The 16,262-nt window shown below is 41.1% G+C and overlaps 1 protein-coding gene across 1 annotated transcript in view; it reads right to left on the reverse strand.

Annotated features, from left to right (window-relative positions):
• The window catches only part of PDLIM7 (PDZ and LIM domain 7), a 42,423-nt gene extending 30,364 nt beyond the window's left edge, over window positions 1-12,059 (reverse strand). Inside the window, exons 1-2 of the mRNA XM_053461891.1 lie at window positions 11,931-12,059; window positions 11,490-11,594 (exon numbers count right to left, since the gene is read on the reverse strand). Coding sequence (XP_053317866.1) covers window positions 11,490-11,594; window positions 11,931-12,047 — 222 coding nt within the window. The 5' untranslated portion in view covers window positions 12,048-12,059. The remainder of the gene's footprint in view (window positions 1-11,489; window positions 11,595-11,930) is intronic.
• Between the last annotated feature and the right edge of the window lie 4,203 nt (window positions 12,060-16,262).

Below are 16,262 nucleotides of genomic sequence, written 5' to 3' on the forward strand. Positions count from 1 at the left end.
TATATCACAATATCTAGAAGGACTCACACGTTGAAACTAGAGACGTGCATTAGAAACAGGTTTCTTCCTTGTACACATAGACATACTTAGTTATACCGGTGCACGTTCCAAGTACATGACTTTACGGAGTTGAGCAATGGCTGAATGGAGTAGGTGGCGTTACATCCAACCCCCACGTCTGGAAAACAGTCAATGATTTTGCTTATGAAATATATCTGGAAATACACAGTCAGGTTGTTATGAAATCAACTTCCGAAACACGCAAGCCTTTGAAACAGGTTTACGCACCACTCTCAGAAAATATCTCCACTAAACATTCTGAACGCAAATCGGGTAGATAAAAACATGTGAAAGAGAATTGCTAGCTGATGACGCTGTTGATACTGCTCTAGAATTTAAATTCACAAACCATCGTAACTCTGTTTTTATGGGGCTGCACTATTTGAAGCCATTCATCTTTTTAGCTAATAAAGGGATAGTCCCCGATGGCTCAGTAGCTCATCACTCAGGGTAAATAAGCAAATACGAATGTTATATTATCATTTACAATTCTACCAGCATATATTGCTAAATAATAAATAAAAATAATAAATCTATTTCCCTGTGGTCACGATAAGGGCTATGCACAAAATGTAGAGTTTCAGATGTACGACGATAAAACTACAAGTCCCACGATCCCTGCGCAACTTTTGAAGTAGTCTAGAATCACGGGAGTTGTAATTGAAGAGGAGCTGGAGGTCGGCCAGCCCGGCTGTATGCATTTTCTTTATTTTTGAATGGATAATAGAGTTCCCGGACTCGAACGCAGAGAACGCAGCCTTGCTGCTGACCACGCAGACTTGGAAGCACCCATCTGCTTAGTACTGAATCGCAGGCAGGGTCTTCTGAGTGAAAAGGTCTAGCTGGGCAAATGACCTTCCACGGAGGGTCCGTACCGCCAATCAATTCTAGCGAGAGTGTGTTAATTAAAGTCACAGAGGAAGCCTGGAGGACAGATGCAATGTGACTTTAACGTGTGATTTTCAAGTATGCCGTGAGTGGGTGGTGGGGAAAAGAACATACTGTGCGCACTCGCTTTCTGTATTGTAGCTATTCTTAGACACAGTGTTGCTCGAACACTGCTGGTGCTTGAATCATTAAGTTTGTTTCCATGCAGAAAAAACAATTTTGAGGTCCCTGTTTGTTTATAAATCACCCACCCTTGCTAAAAAACGCTTTAAATAAAACAATTACATAGACACACAGAAAGAGAAAATGAGCCTAAATGTCGGTTTTCTGAGATCGCACTAAGGTGTACGAGTGGGTCCTACATGCTTATTTTCATGGTAAGTCATAATATGGTTTTGCTTTACAGAAGATCCAAATAAGATGAAATATATACATGGTTTCAAGTTTATAATCTTTAGAACAAAATGCCCCTTATTTTTTTTTCTACGTGCAGAGTGTACAGAAACGGTACAGAAAGTTTATCTGAATCCTCATCGTTCAGACAAATTGTTTTAGAAATTGACGGCAGATAAAATCTCTCCTGTCCATTTTTCATATTTGCTTGTGAAATTCACACCGCAAGCAATTTAGAAACACATTGGCAATTCTGAGTTAAGCTCACTGGGGACACCGCTTAAAGAGAGCCTGATCTGCTTACCATCGTGAATTCAACAACACCTTCATAGTAGCGACGAACCATTTGGCCCATCTACTCTGCATTTTTCCGGACATTATTTAACCAGCTCTCGGACTTGTCTTAGATGGGCTTGATGGCTATCTCATGCATGTTCAAATTCCATCTACCACCTAAATCTATACCTAAATCCCTGACCTACACACATTATATTAATATATATATATATATATATATATATTAATATATATATATATATATATACACACACACACACACACACACCTATATATATACATACATACATACACACACACACACACACAGACAGAGCTATTTAAGTCCAGCGTCATAGCCTTTTAAAAAAAAAAATTTTGTCTCTCTTAGTCACCCCGAAGCTGTGTCAGTGACCCCCCGATAAACACTTAATTGCAGGCTTATAATCATCCACCGAGCCCCCATTGCCCACCATCTAATTTCTGATCCTGGTGACGCAAGTCACAGGCAGATGCAGATCTAAAACAAGGTCCTCCTACCTCCCAGGCCGCCGCTGTCAAACCTGGGCGGAGGTGGAAGGAACAAACGAAAAAGGTCTCCTGGCAACAGCCCCCAATTCACATTAGCTGTGCCCTTGTCGGCAGAGCGCTAGTATAGCTGGTCTTATAATAGCTCCGCTTAAAACGGCAACCTGTTGTGCTATTGGAAACCAAGCCTGAGTAAGAACAATAACCCAGCTCCGGGGACATCTGTAATTACTTCTTTTATTTATTGATTTATGTAGCGCCGTCGTATTCCGCAGTGCTATACAAACAGGACGTTAGAAGTGAATCGCATAACAATTTGGGCTCGTCCCTAAATGCCCCACTGTATGTAAGCTGCAACAAATAATGAAATTGCTAAAAAAAAATAATAAAAATTGAAATAAACTAATAAAAATTGAAGCTATTGTTATCTCAAGCTTTCAGCACTTTCTTTTAGATTTTAAGGGGCAGTCACATTTTTTTAAATTTATTTTTATTTGGACCAACTGATTCAGAACGGCTTTACAGGAGGTTTTGCCCAAAGATGACCACTTAGGGTGAATGGGCAGATATGGTCACTATGATATAACCTTGTGGTGAGTCTTTAAGGGGTTAAGATATACTTTGTCATTAAATATTAATGATAATTAAAAAGAAAAAAAAAAAAAAAGCACAGAAATACCAACCTGCCATACGTCCCTCTTTAGGACCCCAATCCCTTTGACCTTCAAGGAGTTCAGAATGTTTGCTGGGTAGGAGTATCACATGATTCACAATGATGCGCATATAAAGCAGCAGAATATGTAGTTCTGCACTGAATTCCGTGTATAAACCCATTGTTCTGCTTTAAATCATCTTACACATACATATAGCAATACTATATTGAACCCTACAGTTAAGAAGTTCCCACTGCAATCACTAGAGTACACCGCACCTCTTCTGCATCCACCTATCCTGGAAACCATGTACGACGTAAGCCTTTAGAACTGAACTGATTGCAGAGATGATGTTACAACATGCTGTAACTCCTATAAATATTTAATCCATGTGCTCGGTTCTTCTTTGTTCCCGTTTGTAGTTACATCACCCTCCAGTCTTTGCAAGCAAGCCTTCTCACTACTTAGCACCTAACTGCGAGAAGCCAACGGCTCTGCCAAGCAATGTGTGAAAATGGCTTCTACATTCTTCCTTGTGACAAGCTAGGGTCCTGCTCAGTTTTATTTTTCAGATCGATAGATTCAATTTGTCTGACAGAGGCCGGTTCAAACGGGCCAAACACTTTAAGCCATTCGTTGATGATGGTAGAATTATGGCCACATTTGAACACAGTGGTGCTCAAATGTGGTGCCTTTTTTTGATTGGCCGATGTGATTCTCAGTTTGGATTTGCCCTTATTTGATATGAGGCTCCATACAGTCCAAAAACTGATATTTGCTAATACAATAATTCATACTGAAATTAGTGGGGCAGAATTGTCATATCTATCAAGGTAATTATATCCAGGAGACACTGGCACGCATCATTCATCAACCTTCTCCCTCAGAGCCGACATTGCTTGGCTACAATGGGTATTTTTTCCGATATTTACAACAATCTTCAAAGAGGTTATATAAGTAACCAGCTGGTCATGGTGGATCCCATAAAAGACCTAGCATACCCATACCACCATATATTCAAGGCCCACACTGCTTGAAGAAAAAAAACCTTACCAGCCAGCTTATGATTTGGGGCCTAGACTGCCTTTTCCAGTAACAATTACATGTAAGTTGAACTGTTTGGTTTTTCCAGAAAAGGTGGCTATGTAGCAGATTAATATTGTAAGCTACCCAGCTTCTGAGTAATGTCTAGAACATTGTCCAAGCATGCTCCTCATCGACTGCGAGTGCCTGGGGGAGAGCCTCCAAAACACAATTGAGACTCTTGAACTTTGCGCCAACACCATATTGGTTTGGAGCATTTATTAAAATAATCCTATCAACCTAATCAACAAATCAAAATTCATAATATTCATATAAATTGCATCGGAGTACAAAAAACATACATAAGAAAAGCCTCTTTCATTTCCAAGATAATTTGGCATAAGATTTAAGCTAGTGCTAAATTAATCTGTCATGTGTAATCATATATACGGTTGAAAGGTATGAAGACACAATGTGCACGTTACCCTACTAAATCATTTTAGCTAAACCTGTCTGGCAGACGAAGGTGCTGACAGACAGCCGGGATGACGTCTTCATGGCTAGATTCCCTTTGTCTACAACAGAGGAACAGTCATTGCTAAAAAAAATAAATAAAAACCATTTACTACAGGGGTGTCTGCATTCTTATATACACAGTCAGAGGAGCTTTGATTGCCTTCAACATAAGTCAAGTTCTTTGTGGACAGGTAAAAATAGAGGGTGGATTTAATTAAAAAAAAATTGAGAGTTTTTATTTTAAAACAATCAAAGGAGCTTTAATTACATGCAACTTAAATCAAGTTCATGCTAAATAGATAAAAGAAGGATCACTTTAATTTACTTTTTCCTTCCAAAAAGGGATTTTCTTAATTTACTAAAAATGTGAAAATATGTTTAATTTACTATAGAAAGTTTAAAAAAAAAACAAAAAAAAAACAAAAAACAACAAACAAGGCTGTTAAAATATAGCTACTGTCACTTCTTCGCTACCACTTTTGTGACCATGTGGCGTCATGGGAAGGAGAAGGATTAATTTGGCTGCTCATATTTTAAGCAGCTTTAATTTCAGTTAAGGATACTTTTCACAAGGATAGAATTGTACACTATAATTAACCTGCTCTGTACGCATAAGTTTTGATTTTGTACGATTTTACATTCAGCTTTAGGAAAGAGCTGGAGAAACAGGGAAGATCAGGAGTTGCTGGACCCCTCCTATCCAATTTTAGGAACCGCAAGTGGGACATTGCATCACCTGCAAAACCGGAGACGTCGTTCTCCCACAGCGGAACGAAGTGAAACATAGCGGGTGCTCTGTATCAAAAGCGGTTCTTGTTTTAGAGTCTACATCTCTAAGAATTAAGGCAACCCAATGACTGTAGTGGTTGTAATTCCCATCATGGACTTTTACTGAATACATCACCCCTATAAAAACGTCTAATTTTTCCCAGGGAGTAGACTATCAGCATTTATATTTATGTTTTCCAGTGAGCTAATATGTATAATGTATTTTGCATTACAACACACATCAAAGGATTTTTATTGGTGGGGCAGGTTTGTAGTGAGTGAGTTCATGCTAATTGTGAGGTATTGTTAATATAAAGTAGCTGCAGCCACTTAATTGCCTGCTGCTTTCTTATAAGTTAATGTCACTCCATTCTGTGAGCTCACAAGATGTCGCTGTCTCCTCTCTAATCTCCTGCCTGTAAAAAAGAAACCCAGTCATCTAAATGATGTGTTAACCTCTTCAGTTGGTTTTGTTTCCAATCGAATTGATTAAGTCACTTGGGAGCCAAAGAATACTCCTAAATATAAAGGCAGGTTTCACTTTAATATTCCTCGTTTGTAGCCAATGAAACCAATGGAATTTTGAGTCAGCTGGTTACTCCACACTCTAGAAGGTCAATTCTTAATGTATTTCAAGTGATTCTGCTACAGTGTCTCTATTGACCTGGTGGCTAATTGGGGAAAGAGACCCACATCTTAAGCTTTTCCGGTCAAATATTTGAATGCCACCATTTACAAAAAAAAGTACCCATTATAGCAGTATGACTTTCTACATAGCAGTCTCTTCTAAATCTAAACAATCCTAGGTATAATCTGATGCACCTCGAGAGGAACGCATACCACAGTTTGAGAAACCCTGCCTTACAATGTTAACTGAACATAACTCTTTAAGACTTACAAAGCTTGTATTAGTGACATGCAGACATGCAGCGCTGTCATTAGTTCAACAGGTTCTGACATGATCCTAACAATGAGATACACTAGAAGCAATGAGAGCACTTATGCTTAATAATTAGAAAGAAAAGAACCATTCTTAACAGTGTGAGAACAACTCTGTCTCAGGTTATTGGTCGTGTTTCTGGGTAGTTTTTTTTTTTTTATGGCGACCTGTGTCTGCACTCTCGGCAAACCTTTCTTCAGGTTCTCTCCGTGTGGGGTGGTAGAGGTCCTCTTTTCAGTTGGTGTAGTGGTGGTCCACCCTGTTGCCTTTCAGTCACATTGTGCTTAGCCCCTAATTTATCAGCAGTCAATATCCGATATGGGCAGATTTGGATGGGGAGGTCTACAGATCCCTATTGCCTTTTCCGCACAGAGACCAGTTAGCAAGAGGTCTTTGATCTCACCAACAGGCCCTGCTGCAGGTACACATCCCAAGAGGTGCATCTAGTATGACACATATTGGTACCCCTTGCCATTTATCAGCAAAGATGACCCATATGGTGGGACCAGCCATTCATGCAGGCCAGAGAATAACATGGTTAGGATCGTAGTTCATTGCTAGGAATTCACTACGGAGCATTCAGGGAGAAATCATCTCATATTTCGTAGTGGAAATTCCCCACTATGAACAAATTGGAAACTCTTTGCGGACTCAACTTGAAGAGAGTCAGATCTGCTTACTATAGCGAATTCAACAAGACCTTCATAGTAGAGATGAGAGGGTTCAGGGTTGCAACAAGTTCTGGCTTCACTAACTCTTGGCACCAAGTAGCTAATATACCTGGAAGTGGTTAGTAGAGCTTTTATTTTTATTTATATGCTAGGGGAAAATCTTACTTCATTTAGTAAGTACTAAATTACTGTTATACTGCTCATAACTGTATGACTTTGGGTTTCTTACCTTGTAATTAACACCAAATATAACTTATCACCTATTATAACCAAATAGTCTACAAGTAAAAATTGGTGTTCACAAAGAAGAAGTTTAAATATAATGTTCTACTATTTTATTTAAAAATCCCTCAAAACATTTCTCGAGAGATATCTGTGTATTTAGAGAGAAGAGCCCTAAACTTTTATGGCAATTAAAGTGCTTACCGTTTGGAGAAGCTGCAGCCCCAGAGGTAAAGCAAATCAATATTCCCGGCAGTTTTGGCTGCATGAAGCAGCCAACCACTGGGAGGAAAGCTCTCCCTTTGATATCAATGGGAGCCATTTCTGCACAGAGTATCTTGAAACTCACATTATTACAATGAATTTTGTGTTCCAGCCTATGTATTTAATGATAGACAAGGGAGCATAAGTCACTGAAACACATCATAGTACATTGCCATAAGCCAATGGAGAACACAGAATGTCACCAACATATACTGCAGTGCTGTACAAAGCATCAAAAAGGACATAAGTAGTATGACATAGTTTGGACTTACAAAAACAAAAAGGTGAAGAGGGCCCAGCTGAAGTGAGCTTACTATCTAGAAGGAGGCAGGGTTACACAAGAGGTAAAAGTGCAAATGTTTGAGGTGGACCAGCCACAAAATTGTGTCCCAGTGTACACTTCGCTTATAAAAATACACAAATCTCATATTACGGACATTCCATAGAAAGTGGTTTCCAGAGCTAAGCCATCTCCCATCATCTACATGACTTTTCTTTAGGATTTGATCTTTGGGATTGGGGGATCTACTAGACATGCCTCCAGCTTACATAGTTACATAGTTCATAAGGTTGAAAAAAGACCTACGTCCATTACGTTTAACCCTTCTACCTAACTTTCCTATTCTTGATCCAAAAGAAGGCAAAAAACCCCTAATTAAGCTATTTCGAATTTTGCCATCAGGGGAAAAAAAATTCCTTCTTCACTCCAAGAGGCAATCGGATTTCTCCTTGGATCAAGAAGCTTGTATTTGTAAGAAAAAAAGAAACGGTGGCTGGAAGACAATGTTTGTATGAAACACTCTGCTTGGCTCTGTCCCTTTCAGCTTGATGGCCCATTAACTTGTCTTGTAGGCTAGCGTCTCACTGGCAGGGTATGGTCGATACCTGGACTCCCCTATTAGGGGAAAATACACTGAGTGCCGGCAAATCGCTGTCCCACTGCCAAAGCCAGTTCTTGCATTCTCAGTGAAACAACGCTTGTTTAACTGAATAAACAGTATAAATGAAGCAAACACAATCCCTTAGGAAAACACACACGTTATTGCCCCTTTAAAAGGCTCCCTCCAGACAAAACCGAGTGCTTTACCATATTAAGAGATCTCCCATTCCAACGTCTCCTGAAAAGGTATAAGCGCATAAAACAAGACAGACATTTACAAGGGTTACTCTCCTGATATGTTTGGAAGCATTTCATGCCGAAACCCATCCTTGCTTCATATGCCCAAAGGCTTAAACTGCGAACGGGGAAATATCACATGACTGAAAAACCGGCCACAGACTGGACATTCAAATATTTTTTCTAGAGCTACCCATTTTTACAAAAAAAGTACATTTATATAAAAAATGCAGAGCGGGAGTGACCGCAGAGCACATTTAAAGCCCTAATATTTGCTTTAGTCATAATTTTCTTTTATTGCGTATCACGCCTGTTTCTTTCTCAGGAAGTCTGGCAGGCCAATAAACTTTTAATTTTATAGCAAACATAGTAAACAGATGTTACTGATTATTTACAAACACGCATGATATGTTTCATTCTTTATGTTGTCATTGTTTCAGTCTTATGTAATTATGCGATTTTAAAGTAGATACTTATATTGTGGCTTTTTCTTTTCTTGCCTAGTAAATATTTCACAAAAAAAGTGACAACCTTCACGAACCCAGTGATCACTTTTCTTTCAAGAAGATAACCATAGAACTAGTAAACTTTCCCCTTACTATCTGTATGATATAGTAGTTGACTTTGCTCCTCCGGGTAAGCAAACTGATTGACTGGAATCAATGAATGATCTTCTCTCCAGAATGTATGCATGTAAATGAATTAACTAGACGGTCCTGTGTCAAGGTAACATGCAGACTAAACCTCTCAAGCATTGTGACGATTACCGCTTGCTTTGTTGTGTATAAGCAGCCTACTGACGTGCATGTTATTTATGTTTCAATGTTCTCAGCTGTACAGAACTAAAAAAAGACAAACTTCAGCTCACTATCAGAAAATTTCAGGCCATTAACTTGGTTTTTGGTCACTACCCCGTCATGGCACATCATGTTAATGGGCCTTTCATGTAAAGTAAAAAAAAAAAAAAGCCCTTCCCCAGTTCCAGGGATAGGTGAAGTGTCCATTCAAGGTCCATAGATCATTAAATTGTCCACCACAGACCCCACTAAAGGTCCACCATGAGTAATGTTGCCAGCTCCCTCCTAGGCTCCAAGTTACAAGGCCCTACCTCAAAAATAACGCATCAGTATTCATGATAGGGATGCAGGGTTAGTGCACCGGTGAAGGAATGAGTAGCCCCAGGGACCCACCTGATGCTAGGCCCCAAACAGTTGGACCAGCTCTACCACCTTGATGGTTGCCTGTGCAAGGTAGTTTATGAAAATTAAGAATCCAACTTTCTGAAATAAATAAATCCAGGTTTCAGTCACAAAAAAATGGACTAATTTCATCAAACCGGAGGATTCAAGAGAGTTTAACTCACTGACCTCACTACGCATAATGGAGGGCAGAACCCTGAGATCTTCCTCTGTAAGGCGCTAAATGAAAGAGGTGACATTCAAAAACTCATTAAAGGACCAACTCAATATTACTTGCAGGAGAAGCTCATCCATGCCAGTCATAGCACAGAATTGGAGTCAAGAGAGATGCAACGTAAAACTCGGTTTAGTCAATACGCCCTTACCAGCTTAAGTAATGTTAACCGACTATGATAGAGAAGACCAAGGCTGGATGTCTCGCACCATAGCGACATATTATAAAGGCATACCAAGAAGTCAGCCACAGGCAGAGAATGCTGCTTCTCTAAAGGCCCTTGGGCTATATTCATTACCAGGCCTTAAAATAGCCCCAGGCAGGGCGGGCAGTGCTAGCAAACCCTCGAATTAGGCGAAAATCTATAACGACTTCAAATTCCAGAATGCTGTGCATTCACAAGTACGTGCAGAAGTAATGGTCCGGAGGTGTGGGGTTGCGCTAAATACTTTCTCACGCCTACAACTCGCAACAACCGCAAGCGCACTTATCTCGTCTGGGCAGAACCTCCCCCGAAACACACACACACACACAAGGGTAGAACTAAACTCTTTGCGTGAAGGGAAATGATTGTCTCAATGTGGCACAGACGCAAAATCAACACGGTTGGGAACAAAAGCCGCCCCACCCAGGGAGGATGGTGTGAAATGAATGTCACATACTAAAGTGCTCAGACCCCCACAGGCTACTCCAACCCCTAAAAATAACCTGCGTGCCGTATACGAGGATCATACCTTTCCTTCCACGCTGCCAGTGACCCCACTCCCAGCAGCCGTCTGTACAGTAAATTATTAGTTATTTTATATAGCGCCATCAAATTCCGTAGCGCTGTACAATGGGTGGACAGGACATAACAAGTAGCATGTAACATAACAAATTGACTAACAGAGACAACAGGTGAGGAGAGCCCTGCTTAAATGATCGTACAATCTAGAGGCAACTGAGCACACACCCATTTAAAAAAGCATAAAGGGGTTAATAATCTGGTGGACAGTGCAGCAGGTTACAGGGTTCCCTACTGAGAAAGCCCTCATGTTCCTACAACACTGTCGGTGACACACACCATGCAAAGAGTTAAAGATCCTCGCCAGCAATACTGTGACACGGGTATGTTATACAATGAATGAACTGTAACACGGCATGCACACGGGTACACAGTATCACTACACACATCTACAATCCCACTTCTCACTCTTCTCTTAACCGGTCAGTGTTGGTTGGACCTCTGACAGCAATACCCAGAATTGCTCTGATTCTTTTTATTAAATTAAATGCTTGCCCCAAATACCCTGCCAATACCCACCGTACATTGCATTTTTCTACAGTTACTGTAAAGGAGACAAAACAGACAGCCACAATGTGACAGGCCACAGAAATATGAACCCCTGCTTCAAGGAATTTCTCTGCTGAAAGGCGACACAGGGCAACAACTACTTTTTTCCACCCTCCAAGTGCTTCTATTAAAGGGAAATGCAGAAACATTTTTAGCAAGCGATGGTGCCCAGCAGAAGTGCCCTGAAACCAACGTAAAACTAATCTCAAAGTGTACCATTAACTCTTTTGTGGACCGGGACCATTGCCTGAGAGTAGAATTTTGTCTAGAAAGCGCATTAAAACTGCGGTGCCCTCTAAAGGGTCAATACACAACAGTTCTATTACAGAGCGTTAACCCCTTGTATCCTGTGTACACTACAGTTGCATGGAGACAGTGTACACAGTCTTTCATGACTCGCCATGACCCATCACTAGTCACTCACCCGGGAGATGGAAAGGGGCATGTTAAAATCCTTGCCTCCCTGTAGCCGGAAGCCCCAAGGGGCAGGTCCTTCCAAAGTCACTTTATATTCCTCCATGTCAAGAAACTGCAAGCAAGAAAAGAAAGTTAATATAAATAATGCAAGAACCAGACCCCAAAACTCCATGCACCCACAACTGCCCCCTACACCTCAACCAGTATACCCCAATTAACTCCTTAGATACTCTTTCACTACGGCCCTGAAGGGGTTAAAGATAGGAGACGATTGAAGTGTCTAAACTAATCACGGATTAGAGGAAAAGCTACTTGGGAGTATATCCTTTCCTCCGCTCTCCCTTGCTAGGTAGCAGCAGAGGTAGTGCAGAGGGCACAAGGTCACCCACTGGCTGCCGCGGCTCCTAGGGGAGATCCATGCACCCCGGCGGCTCCCCCACAGTCTCACCCAAGGCAGCGGGCGGAAGAGTACAGGCTCCGAGTCCCGCCAGCGCTCCCCGGCTCCCAGGCTATATAAGGAGTGTAAGATGACACCGGGGCCGGGGGATCCAGGGAAATGAATCATGCTTGGTTTGGGAGGGACCAGGACTGCAGCGCAGACATTCCCAGCTCCGAACAAGGGGGAGCGCATTCCACAGACGGACGGAGCGAGGTCTCCCCAGCCAATCGGAGAGGGGCCCGGGTCAGTCATGAGATCGGGCATTACGGGGGGGAGGAGGTCGGGGTGATCAGCAGCAGCATCCCTGACGTGTGTCATGGGGAGTTCAGTACCGGGCAACACAACTGGGGAGCAGGGCTTCTCCCTAGTGACCGTGGGCTGTGGGTATTACAGCATGACCCCCCCCCCAAAAAAAAATCCTCTTCATAATGGTAGCTGGATGGGTGGGTGCTCAGATGCCCTGTCTATATACCCTTTTACCACCATGGATCTTAAAGATTAGTTGGTTAAAAGCTCCTTGTTAATCGAAATAGCCATGAGAAAGTAGAGAAAGGACTCCGTACTGTGAAGTAGTGGCGGGCTAAACAGTATATACCCTTATAGTGTGATGAAATTACCAATATTAATGCATTAGATAGGTGTTTTTGTAATGGTATTTGCTGGGTGTGCGCTGATCCTTTTCTTTGTTGTGTGTACGCACTTTTTAAAGTGTATAGTTTTTTTGATCTTACAGTTGTATCCACGTTTGGTTAAATGCCCCATAAACAACATTTAATAAACCCAAAAGCCTCGTCCAGGTACAGATGCTTTGCCTACCCCTGCCTGTTACCCCCCTTTTTTCACTGTTCACTAACCAGTCCAGCACGCTTTCCAAAGGCTTCGCTATACAATGGACTATAAAGGGGTATCTTAAGTTACCCCATATGTTTTGGAAAAGGAATATACGGTTAGGGGTCGGGTGCAAAATATTTAAATCAGGGCAGACAAAGAATTTTTGTAAAACCTTCGCTCCTTTTTAAGAACATCCTATGTGATTGGCATCTTTCCCATGCTGGTTACTGTCATGGCGCATTCATCCATTCCCAAACAGCATGTATCATTGAAGCACTTAATACCTGTGGGGGGTCCTTCACAAGCACTCAAAATGCCTGTAGAACATAAAGATCACTGATAACGAGAAATGACACCCTTGAGCACAGTTACAAATCAAAAGTGACAGGTCCACAAACCTGCTCAGCTCTCCAGACAGTGACGTCACTACCGCTGGGAACTATGGCCAATGATGTACAGATGTCCTGGTGGGGACACTGTCCCTTTGGAAAGTTTACTCCAGCGATTACAGTAAATAAGCATACTTCAAGATTGTAAGCTTGCGAGCAGGGCTCTCTCCACCTAATGCTTCAGTTTCTCTTAGTCTGTCAGTTCTAGTCTTACCATTACATAAGTTACGGTGGGTAAAGGTGATGGAAAACCCTTCCACTAAAATTAAGGGGGTAGTAGAAGTATTATTAAACACTCATCTACAGACACCAGACAAGCCAAAAGGCTTGTTTGCCATACCCCTTGAATATATGTATTGTAAGAAGCGCTGCCTAAAGTGTTGGGGCTATATAAATAAAATATAATAATAATACATTTCGTCAGTACTGTTTCTCAGAAGTGGAGGGCTATTTATTGAAAAAGCTGGTCCTTTGTGATGGGCATTAGAATACCTTCTAGATTTTCAATAACATTTGGTAAAGGGTTTTTCTGCAGTCAGGTGAATATATCCGTATGGCCAACTAACACACAGTGGAGTACATACAAACCCATCAAAAGAGCACAAAAAGAATCCAGTCATGATGTAAAGGCTACCATTGGTCATGTGGCTCCAGGGATTGCCTCCCTGCCAGCACAGTGTTATATTGTGAATATAGAACACGTTTGGGGAAAAAGGGATATAGGTCCATGTGAACACAACTGCAGAGGTCCAGGGCACTGTTGTCCTTTGATAACCTGGAAGCCTAATGGAACTTATTTCTTATAAATAGATCTGAAGGTAACTTATCACGAGTATCATTGCTTTCCAATCAAGATGATTCGGTAAGTCATTTATCTTTTAGGTGACAATTAGAGGATATCTTAAAGTTGTCATAGGGAGCCTGTCTAAATGCTGTGTTTTAATACACAGTTATAACTATGTGTGATAAAGAATTAAAGCCATATACATTACCTCTTCATACTGTAGAAACACTATTCTGATAACCCGGACTTCTCCTATCTGAAGATGTTGGCATGCCGGGCGGTTGTCTATGCCATTGATGTAAAGGGTCCTGCTGGGTTTGAACCCGAACACGGCCAGGAAGGGGGAAAGGCACTTGTGTGGTTAGATGACCACTGTGTTGTAAATACTAGAGTTTGCAAAAACAGGAATGAGTTTCCCTTTAAGGTAAAATGCAGGGGTTGTACAGCTTTCTCACACTAGGACTATGAGTGCCTTTCCTCCACGTGTAGCTACCTTAACTAAATGATTAAGATGTCAGCAAGTAAACAATGTGGCTGGCGAATGTGAATGTTCTTTTTGCCATGTAATGTATTCACCATGTGTCTGTTAGGTTTGCCAACTGCTAATTCATTCTTGAACCTTTCAACAGCCCTGTGATGTAACAGCGTATTCTGTTGTGCAAGCTGTTGCTTTTATCATTATTTCACTCACGGGGTCTCTGGGCAAACCTGCTGGTCCGAGAGACCTCATTTGTCCTTTAGAAATGTTTTCCCCATTAGAATAGGACTGCGGGAGTTAACGTGATCACTGTTAACCAATTTTAAACACATCTGCAGTTTTATTTGAAAATGAAGAAAATGAAATTCTTCCTGGCTCAGAAACAGTAACTGTTTCCATTAATTGCAAGTCATAATTCAGAATAAATGCATCTAGCAGGCTGTTTAGCCTCTCCTGAAAGATAACCCAATGCCCTCACAATTCTCATGAACAACAGGGTCATCCTGTTATAGTTATACTAATCTGATTATAATGACTCTAAAAAAAAAAAAAAAAAAAAAAAAGAAGGGAAACGAGGCGGCAGAAAGGTCAGATACTGGCAGCAAACTGTATGCAATATTCTACAAGGAAGCAAAGTCTGTGCGTCTTGACGCTGAGCATTATGCTTTAAGTAGATCAGTCTGAGCCTGTTCACTGGACTTGTATGAGAGAGAGGATGATGGAAAACCTCTTCTAACAAGCATAGCCCAATCCCCCAAGGAAAATCTTGTTTCCTTGGACCTCTACATTGACTTGTTGTCTCCCATTAAAACAACAAAGGAAAAGGAAGCCAAACCTACTAGAAATAGTTGGATTAAGCACGAGGACACAAACATTCCATACACATCACTTAGATCATGTAGTGTCTTATTAGGCCTATATGCCCTCCAAACACACAACCGTGGCTAGATTCTCAAATGCTACACGTCACAATGGCACATACATGGATTGGGTTTGCAGATGTCTGTGAACCGGACAATGCATTATTAGGTTATTCTGCTCAGTGACACAAATTAGTGACAACTATCACAGTAGACAAAATAGTCGCTGGCTATTACAGTGTCTTTCCAGTTTTTCCCAAATTTTGCTGTGGGCTCAAGCCCCAAAAATTGGCTCCAGATATAATCATGGGGTTCTAAACCCAACTGGTGTGTAAATTTGACCACGGGCAGAGAGGGATCCTGCTATTGCTCGAAATCTGACACAAAACCAACTTGATCAAAAACTAGAAGTGGTAAATTACATAAGTATAGTTTCCTGATTAGGGTAACAATGTCTGCTTTTCTATCAAACAGCTACCCACGCTTAGTGCATCAATGTTTCCCACCTGCACTGAAAGGAAATTTCAAAGCTTCATTACAAAAGTGATTGATCTAGCTCAACCATTGAAACTAACGACAGCGCTAACCTCTGCCAGCAACAAACAAACACTGACCAGGTGCCCTTTGTATGTAACATCAAGCATTAAAATAACAAGAAACAATGATCCACTGATCCCAACAGGACATACCTGGTCCGGAGAAAGTTTGCAGTAATACCTCAATGATGCCACCGAATGTCTTTTCATAGAAGACATGGAGAGAGGCAACATGAATTTATCAATAAAGTTGCATCATAAGGCCAATAGTATTTAGCTTTACTATCTGTCATGGTGGACAGCAGGCACACCATTTAATATTATGAGGATTCAGTTACTGATTCCACTTCTCTTACTTCATTTTTTCTAGGAGCTTAAGTTATGATATTTAGTCCTACATCACATCAAAATTACATCACATCATACACAAAGCTAGTACTCAATGACATTAGTAGTAATAAGA

Source organism: Spea bombifrons, chromosome 4, assembly GCF_027358695.1.
Source record: "Spea bombifrons isolate aSpeBom1 chromosome 4, aSpeBom1.2.pri, whole genome shotgun sequence".
Taxonomy (NCBI): domain Eukaryota; kingdom Metazoa; phylum Chordata; class Amphibia; order Anura; family Pelobatidae; genus Spea; species Spea bombifrons.